At 41.9% G+C, this 10056-nt stretch overlaps 1 protein-coding gene across 3 annotated transcripts in view; it reads right to left on the bottom strand.

The window, feature by feature from the left end:
* Positions 1 to 1732: 1732 nt before the first annotated feature.
* dym (dymeclin) overlaps positions 1733 to 10056 on the bottom strand; it is a 62203-nt gene continuing 53879 nt past the window's right edge. For all 3 annotated transcript variants that reach the window (XM_005720369.1, XM_005720368.1, XM_005720370.1), the window contains exon 17: positions 1733 to 3125. In XM_005720369.1, coding sequence (XP_005720426.1) covers positions 2976 to 3125 — 150 coding nt within the window. In that variant the 3' untranslated portion in view covers positions 1733 to 2975. The remainder of the gene's footprint in view (positions 3126 to 10056) is intronic.

The raw sequence follows: 10056 nt of genomic DNA, 5'->3' as shown, positions 1-10056 counted from the left end.
CCACTGGGTAGTCAACACGATCTCACCTAGACCTTGAGGAAAAGTACCAACATCTGGGGAGAAAAAAAAAAGATGCACACACACAAACAACAACAACAACAAAACTATACATCCCCAAGTCCCTGGCTCCATCCATCTTCCTGCTGTCACCTGAAATGGGATCCGAGGGTAAGGTGACCCCTGCGCCATAAAGGAACAAGGGGAGCCATGTCACTTTGTAAAAAAACCTCCGCTCAACCATCTGGCACAGAGATAATAGAGCTGGAGGCAGGTGAGAGTCAGTGCAGAGGGAGAGGGCTTCAGTCTCCTTGAGCGTGCAGTTTCATTGTAACCTACCAATGAACCCGTCCTGAAAATGAGCCATTCTTTACATCGAATTGCATCCATTATATTGTCCCTGAGAACAAGAGAATTTCAGGCATGAAAACCAATACAATAGAGACGAAAGGCATGAAATTCTCTTGGGAAGTGGGAGCTCCGGCGACACAGTGGGTGCCATTGTGCCGTAAACTTTTGCACACCCCCCCCCCCCCCCTCGCCTGACTCCCGACGTGGTTTTCCGCCTCTGTTTCTGCTGCTTTAGCAGCGATGATAAAAACAGGCGAAAATAAGACACACGGTAAAGTCTGCTCATAGCGTAACAGTCCAGTCTTCAGGATGATCTTTCTTTTGTGCCGGAAAGATGCAAGAGAAGACTGTGGCTGAAATGTGCCGGGCAAGCAGCAATGAAATCCAAGGCTAAACACACACACACACACACACACACACACACAGATATATATTTATCATTGAAGGCATGAAGCAGCAACCTTGGTAAATATTTTAATAACTTAGGTCAATATAACTGAGAGAAAAGGCCAGCCACTGGGTATCAAGAGAAATCTAAGAGGTCTTAGAAAAAGAAATCTAAATCTTGCGCACACAGGCTTCACACATCTTTTTCTAATCCTTCTTTCTACAATGCTTAAAAGGTCACTCTGATATCAAAAGAAATTACACCTCCTCAGACTTCGTTTCCATCTTCAGTCTGACATTTTCTCCTATTCATCTGTTTTTTTGGGGTGGGGGGGTGGGATTTGTCCCACCCGCCCCGAGTCAGTCACTGAAGATGTGTGTGTTTTGAAAAAGTAATTTTAATTTAACACTGAAGTGCAGAAATACCATTATAGTGGTTTCGCAGGAGTTATGAGAGCAGTGTTCGATCGGAATAGGGTGAAGCCGGCAATCGCACGCGTTCTGTTTGTGATGATATGACAATTCGCTGAATACAACCAGAGGCCAACCAATTAAGCGAAGCTCCCCGTTGCACACTTACTGATGCAGACCGACTCAGATTGTTTGATTGCAGACTGATTGGCTAATGTGTCATCAACGTTCATCAATTATTTGCAAACCTTCGCTAATCTGTCTGAGAGCGATTGGAATCAGCCCAAGTCAAACCAGGATTGTTTGGATGGTTGCTGTCATATTTTTATCCCAATGCAACTGAGCCATAAAGCATTGTGCAACTGGGCAAGGCCGGAGGACATTTCAATCCACTCGATAAAAATCAAGACGGGCTGCTCAGCTTGTGGTCGATAAACACTTTACATTTGTCAGGCTGACAGAGTCATAAACAAGGCTTTCAGTCCAAAGTTGCATAACCTTAAAACAATTAAGACAAACGTGATAAACGTCACATGAATGCTGCAGTATTTCACTGCTAAATAACAGCGTGACACTCAGGCTGGTTTGATTTCATATTTTTATTTAAACTTCTATTTTCAAGGTAAACATTGCCACAAAAAGGACAGCTGTCATCATATTATATGCATTTATATATAAAGCCAGTTTTCCCGTCTGGGAATAATCAAAGTATAGTACCATTGCTTTTCTCTTTCGGTAATAGTAGTCATTTCAGCACTACTGCACTTTACATTTTGGGATGGTGAATATATATAAAAACAATATACATGAAAATAAATAACAATAAGTCCCTACTTAAACATGAAATAACGTAACCGGTTAAAGAGACAACGGTAATTATGCACAACAGGACAGGAGGTTTAATGGCCGTCCCCGGTTTAAGTATTTGCCTTGGGTTAGCATCAGGAAAAAAATGCTAATGACAAAAACAGGGTATGGAATAAATGAGCTGCAAGCAACAACGAAATCAGACGAATTAAAGAGTGATGCAGAGTGCTTATATCATCCGGGGACTGAAATTTAATTAAGCTGTACTTGAACGTGGGGGGTGGGGAGGGATATTAAACAGCCGGCAACACTGTAACTCCTGCATACTGATGATGACAACAGAGTTTTCTCTCTCTTCATTTCTTCAATTCAAAAGCGCAAATGTGTCAAAAGCTGTTGTACACTGAGAACAATGTACGCCAAAAGAAAAGAAAAACAGTTTATGAGATAATCGCGTGTAAAATCAACAATAATAGGACATTTGAAGATGAGTGGCAGGTGTTGAGTCACAGCAGGTTTTTAGTATTCAGTGCAGAAGTAAATGGATGTTCATCAGAGCAGTGTAACATGTGTCTGCATGTTTTAAGTGACCTATTGAATTAGCCAATGCCAGCGTCCGGAGCTCCTCGTGATATCACAAGTCAGCATGTGCTGAACCAAATGAAGCAGCTCAGACGCTCCAACAGGTGTTCAGCGCAGGACTGAGTGAGCATGAGCATGAGCGGGAGCTACCGCAGGAACTGTAACCCAAGTGCAGGTGAAGCTTCACAGTGTAGAAGCAGAGAGATTATGAAGATACGAGGGAGAACGAGGTTGTGCTGCATGAAAAAGAAACACCATCCTCTACAAGGTTGAGGCACTTTCAAAGCAGCGTGAACATACTATAAAGGGTAATGCATACACACCTACCCAGAACACACACACACACACACACACACACACACACACACACCCACGTGCCGTCAGTTCCTTTTTCTGTACTGAACGGAGATGGAGACGTGCAATCTGCTGCAACGTGTCCTTCAGCCGGAGTCCATGCTGAACAGCTCGATCCCGTGTGGGCTCCAGTGGAGGCCGACTCCAGAGTTGAAGACCAGCGACCACACGTAGGGGATGAAGAAGTCCTCTGGCTGGTCCTCCTCCACATACTTGAACTTGAGCTCTGGGAATTTCTATTCACAGAAAACACCGGGCGAGAGAAAAGTAGGATGAGCAAGTCATAAAAAAGAAAATGCTGATGCAGAAATGTTTCCGCACAGAGTCTTTTCAAAGAAGATATTTTAACTTATCAGATCGGCAGTTTTCACGCAGTATGAACTCGACGCTGAAACTGCAGTTCCTCCAGTGGTCAGTGGACGCTCACTTTACATTCTCATGTTAAAAGCTACTTTCAGCTGCTCTGTTTTTCATGAGGGGGGTTCTTATATAGTGCCTTTATACTCTATTGCAGCATTCAGATGCTTTATAATACATGTATGTAGTTTATAGTTTGTCACATTCACCCATGGATTCATGCAAATACTTGTTTCTACATCTAATCTAACATTCACAATCTGAAGAATGCATTGGGAGCAACTCAGACTTCAGTATCTTGTAAAAGGCTACTTTGACATGCAGACTGGAGAAGCCAGGTCACCAAAATTCCGATTAGCAGATGACCTGCTCTACCTCTTAAACCACATGGCGCAACATTATCCCTATAAATTCCCAGTAAGTAAACATGTTCAGAGCCTGGTAAGAAATAAATGTTTTTGGAAATAGCTAGCTCTATTATTAGCACTAATTAAAAGTTAACTGTGTTGGTGAATGTAGCTTGCTAACTGATCTCACTCTTGTCCAAATATGGTCACTTTTGTCTCCAAAAAAACCGAAGACGCTGAGCTGAATTGCTTCATAAACCAACAGGTGGGGTCACGGTGGCTACATCTATCTTTTATATGCAGTTTATGCTTTAAAAAAACAAGACCTGAAGCAGCGTATTAGAGCTGCGCTACAGTAACGTGGTATTTGTTGTTTTTTTTCTTCTGTGGATTGCCAAACACAGCTCACTGAAGTAAAGTCCTTTTTTTTGGAGCTGGCTGTTGAATGAATGAATGACTTTCACATGAAGCAGAAAAGCTGTGCTACTCAAATCACTGTTAGTACCGTGAAATATGAGGAAGACCTCTTTGAAACCTTGACACTTCGCAGCAGTTTGTGAAGTGGGAAGAAGTTTTGCAAGCGCTCCTGGTTTGGTCAGGAAAAGTCTTCTTTTTATTTTTCCTATAAAGAGGAAACATTATCTGCACTTGGGGGAACTTCTCCACTTTGGGCTGACATGCTGTCTTTAGAAATAGCACAAAAATAAAATTCAATTGCAGCTCTGTTTAGTTTCATATCATCTATTTTTATATCATATCATCAGTGCGCCCCAGGGCAGCTGTGGCTACAACGTAGCTTGCCATTGCCAGTGTGTGAATGTGTGTGTGAATGGGTGAATGACTGAATGTAGTGTAAAGCACTTTGGGGTCCTTAGGGACTGAGTAAAGCGCTATATAAATGCAGGCCATTTACCATTTTTAATTGGTGCCCTTTTTAACCTCTCACCATAATAAAAAGTAAAACTGAACCTTTCAACCTTTCAATGAAAACTAATTTTAAGAGTTTAAAAGTCACAAATTAACAGATCGATATCTGACAAATTGAATGTTTTGTGTAATCAGTTATCATCTTGAACACCAGCTTTTTCCAAACCTTCTGGAAGCCCACCAACCAGACCAGACCAGACCAGACCAAAGCATGCATGAGCCAGCCCACCTGACAGCAGGTAGGCAGCCGGGGAAGCACATCAATAATACATAATGGTACCTCATTATATCCTCCTGTCTGCACATGCATGTATGTGCACACACGCGGCCAGTAATCAGTCTGTGGTGAAAGACAGATGCTGTGAGCCTTTATTTGATGGTCTGAGTCCAGTCTTTTCAATCCTGATTGGCTCCATTCAAGGCCTCACTATCGGTATCACAATGACACAGACCGAGGGGCTGTGGGGTCACAGGCCATATGCCAGGTTACTGAGGCTAAACTGTACACACACACACCACTCCCATTGTTGATGGCCAGACACAATGCAGGAACTGTATTATCTGAGTGGCATGGGTGTGTAGGTGACTCCCTCGTAGCATAACGACTCATCCGGCGTTCACATGACCTTGTTGGTGACAGTTGCTCCACACATTCAGGCCTTTACTTGTAAGCTTAGAGGAAGAAATACAGCCTTTAATTTTTCATTTTGATTGAAAATAGTTTTCTTCAGCAGTGTCGTGTTTACAAGCATGAACAGACGGCAGCCGAGCAGATTAATACCCTGCAGCAACCACCGTGATATATGAAAACATATGAAGCACAACCAGTTGTGCTATTAGGCAATTAGGTTAATCAAAGCATAAACCAGCAGACACAGCTATGTCAACATAGGTTTGAAACAACACATGTTACAGCATCAGCATCAACCTATTTTTACTCGTAAAGCATTATGTGTACATGCGCAATCAATGTTAACACCTCTAAAACGAATCCTCTATATGAGCAAAATACGGCATAAGCGCCTTTTTTCATCGAAACCAGACACACATAAGACACTGAGGCTACTTTGGTAAACGCTTGCTTAAACACTCTGAATATAAGTAGTTCTCCATCATGAGCCCTGAACACAGCAGTCACAGTTTAAAGAAAAAGGTAAAGAAACTCAGAGCTAAAGCACAAGCACACAAATGGTATTTACTCTAGCATTACTATACGGATTTGCATGCTTTATATCTGTATAAATACAGATATGAGTGGCTTCACTTCAGTATTAAACCCATAATTTATCATTTTCATGGCCTCATTGAAAGAATCTAAATTATTATTCATGGGAAGCGCAGAAACATCACCAATCATATTATAATTAGATCTTTACAAATCTCTGGCGTGCTTTTAGTATTGACACGCTAACATTATCACTACTTCAAAAATGGGTGCCACTGATGCAAAGGAACTCCTCTGTAATTATAGGAATAGCTCGGCATCCAATCTGTGTTTCTTGATATGGATGCGAGGATCAATACCAGACTCGTGCTTGTACTTTAAATCTAAAATTATAGTTAGCCATCTAGCTTAGATTAGAGTTTGTCCCAAGCTCAATAATAAACACTTACAGAGGAGAAGTTGCTGTTTTACAGTGATATCTCTGGTGGACAATCGCAATAACTCGACATGAATCTGCACAAACAAAGCCCTAAATATGTCTTACTATAACACACAAATCTCCACCTGTGTGTTTGTTTGTTTCTTCGGCTGCCAACTCCTACGCAATCAGGAGTTGAGCAACAAAACTTGGCACACAGGTACGTCTTAGGCCCCTGAAAGCACTTATCTATATCATATCAGACACGACATCCCATCTTGCCTAGTAACCACCTAGCAATAGGCTAGAATTACAGTTTTTAGCATGCAGGCATCTATAAAAAGCATCCTTACACTCCTATAGTTTAATTTCGACACCGTGGGAACTTAAAGTCCCGCACGCTCACATGACCAATTTCCCTAAATTTCACAAAGCCAGAAGAGGGAAAAATGACCCAGAATCCCAACGGCCGCCTTCTTCTTCTTACATCTATGTTCGAGAGCCCCACCAGGGTAATTGCCTTGCATATTGCAAGGCAATGGCAAGTGCCTCACAGCAAAAATGTTGCTTTCAGGCTTGAGTGAATTCTGGGGAAAAAATAACATAAAAATAAAATCAGAGCATCTCCAGACTGCCACATCCAGTAACTAATATTATCTCTGTCCCTTATTCTGTTCATACTGTCCCAGTACATATCTCCTCTGTCTCTCTGCTGACTTCCCCTCCCCTTCTCTGTTTTGTTCTCAGTCTGACTGCTGGCTGGGGCCCACTTGGCCCGGGCTCATATCAGTTAGTTATGGGTCCTGGCGGGTCAGGCCCTCGCCCCTGAACACAGACTGGCTGGCTGGCCTCATATCTTTACTTAGGACGCTGTGTTCCCTTTCCTCCACTGTGCTTTCGCTGACAGCGCTTTGCGGCCAGACACAGAAGAATGCGGCGAGGGAGCAAATAAGAACTTGATACACACAAACACACACATTTACATGCAGGTACACGCACAAACACTGAAAAGTCAGGTTTCGAAACGCTTTACAAATCTTTCACAAAAGTTGTGGGTTTTATATTCACATTCTGCTTTTTAGAGCCGTCCTTTGGGAAAGTTTAGTTCGTTTCATGGGTGTGTGATGTATCTGGAAGAACACCTTTAGTAATGTTAACTTTAGCAAGCACACTAGTTTGCTAACATAGCTCATGAGACTAGCTTGCACTTTGATCGTCCAAATATAAACAGGTTACATTATATCAATATTTTATTATGATATAAACTTTATATACATTTTTAAAAAACGATCAGTGGTGGAATTTAACTCTCGTTTGTCTCAAATAGTACGTTTGAGTTAAAAGTCAAAGTACTTATTTCAATCTCACATCACTTTATGCCTCTGTGACTTTCTCACAGAAAAATATTAATATACTGCGATCACCACAACTGTCTGAAAGCTTTAGCTAGTAATATTTATGGGCAATGTCCCATAGTGACAGCTGAAAATAAACTAAAAGGATATGATTCTTTTGTATGTTTCAGATAAAATGAAGGGTAAACTGATGTAGTAAATATCCTTCTGCTGATTAAATTTTTCTTTTTGGCAACATCATAATTTTCTTGACAGGGAAAGATATCCGAGGTGACACCAGATAGACTCCTAAGTCTTACTCTAAATGCTCAAACTGTATAAGACAGTTATTACAGATGATCAAATATGGCAAAAAGCCAGAATCAATAATCAATCAATAAATAAACAATAGCTCAACCTACAGATCTTGATGATTTTTTTTCTACATTTGCTCAAATCATGTTCAAGTATTGAGATCTGACAGGAGAGAACTGGTATATTTAAGAAATCGTCAGGGTGACCTTTCTTTCGACAGTGTTGAGCTGTTTTCATACATGAATTTCGGACATTTTCGGTGAAACTGGGTCAGGAGATTTTCCACAGCTATCCAATCCACCTCAGACATGCGTGCATTACTGGAAATACGTTGCAGGCTTTAAGCGAAGGAGCCTCCTGGACAGGGTGAGAAGAAGCCGGGACGCATGACGGCGACTCACTAGCAGTGAATGCACTGGAAAAATATCTGTACCAGAGAGCTCGCAGACTAAAAGAGCAGCCAATCTCCGACCTAGAGAGCGGTGGACGTTTATCACACTGCGCTTCATTCAAGTTCAGGGCTGCAATGCATTTGTGAAAACTGCTTAATACTATTAACGCTTTGCAAAGCCCCGATTGCCCTAAGTTTGAGCTCTGAAGGCAGACTGTATTACACAAGTTAGGCATGGGCTTTCTGAATTTACTGCACACATCTGAAAGAGGATTTCTACATAGAAATGTATAGAAACTGTGTTGTCAGTGTGTGGGAAAGTAGTAATGGCTGCCATCAGGCCTCTTAAGCCCCAGGTACTGACTGACTAACAGCTGGTAACCCCCCTCCCCCTCCGTCTCTTCCTGAGAAGCCAGAGAGTCTGTAGGCTATCGCTGCTCAAAGAGGCAGATTTCAGCAGGAGAGGCTAAACAACACATTCCGCAGGCACTGCCTATAAGCACCACTCAGCCTCACACACCCTGAAACAACACACACACAAAGAATGAGAGGCAGGCAGCTGAGTGTTGAGGGTCATCCAAGGGGTACTTACCACCTTCAATCCTTTCTTTCAGTTAGCGCTTAATTTGCATGTCTACATTTTGCCCCGTTAAAAATCTGCATCCTCACTTATATGTTTCTATTTCAATAGATTAACTAGTGTCCATGCTATCTTTATGTCAGTGGTTTACCTGACAAGTGTCTGCAGTTCCCAACCAACCAATTTTGAAGTTATTATATTGGCGCCACGTACAGGCTGATACAGATTAACACTAAATGTGGATTTTTTTAATTTTATTTTTTAAAAAAAAATCTAAAAACGTAATTTTAAAGATCATTTTGCAACTAAAAATGTCCAAACATTTGCATGCAATAACAGTAAATTGTGTCTTAAGCATCAGTTATTTCAGTGGAGGACAGCTGGAGACCCGATGGGGTAGTAGTCAGTCCTGTTATGCCACACACTTCTTGGAGGTCTGCTTGAAGACAGCTGTCTGGGTGCATGGCTAGCTGATACATTCGTATGCACTCACCGCGTGCTAACCATCTGATGATAAAATTGATTTTGGTGGGATCCAAGCGGACACTAGCAGGCCCACAGACATGGGAAGTATCATCTCCACCTAAGCCTCTGTTTTATGCTTGTTAACTCGCCTCCTGTCAACATAACTGGCTGAATTCTCACTGCGACTGCATAACTGAGCTGAAAAATAAATAACCACAAAAAAAGACGATATCTGAAAATAATGTCACCTTACTGATGATTTTATCAGTGTGCAAGAAGAACCATAGAATACAGTTTGGGAATGAAGTTTTATAGATATCCTTCCCCAGCTGCACTGCAACACCACAGTGGTGCTTTCAGCTTTCAGCAAGTGTTAACAAAATGTTCTGATTTAGGTTGTTAGTGTAGATATGGGTGCAACTTTAAGATTTAAAAATTGATGCACTCATTTACATGCAGTTGCCCTCGGGTCATTCACATGACCCGAGGGCAACTGATTGAGACACCGATACTGCTTCATCGGAGTAATTGCCGACGTATCGATGATTCCACACAACATTAATCTAACCTATAGATTTTTACATTGGGGGGAAGCTGAATGAGCTCATAGGATGACGGGAGGCGAGAGGTGGAGAGACAGCTGTTTGTTTGAGAGATGGTGCCATCAAATGGTAGGGACTTTTCCCAGAAGACACATTGCCCAGATATACTTTTCACTTCACGTCACCCTGTGGAGCTGGAAAGCACTCTGATGTGGAGTCAGCGTGAGACTCAAAAACACTTTTGCACAAAAACGTAGACTGCCATTTAGTCAGATGGTCATCAGCAGACATACACAAATGCAGGAGATGACACACACACACACACA

The sequence above is a fragment of the Pundamilia nyererei genome, unplaced genomic scaffold (assembly GCF_000239375.1).
Source record: "Pundamilia nyererei isolate P.nyererei 1_Seehausen unplaced genomic scaffold, PunNye1.0 scaffold00002, whole genome shotgun sequence".
NCBI lineage: Eukaryota > Metazoa > Chordata > Actinopteri > Cichliformes > Cichlidae > Pundamilia > Pundamilia nyererei.
Note: the sequence above shows the minus strand (reverse complement) of the source record. Positions and strands in the feature narration are given on the sequence as shown.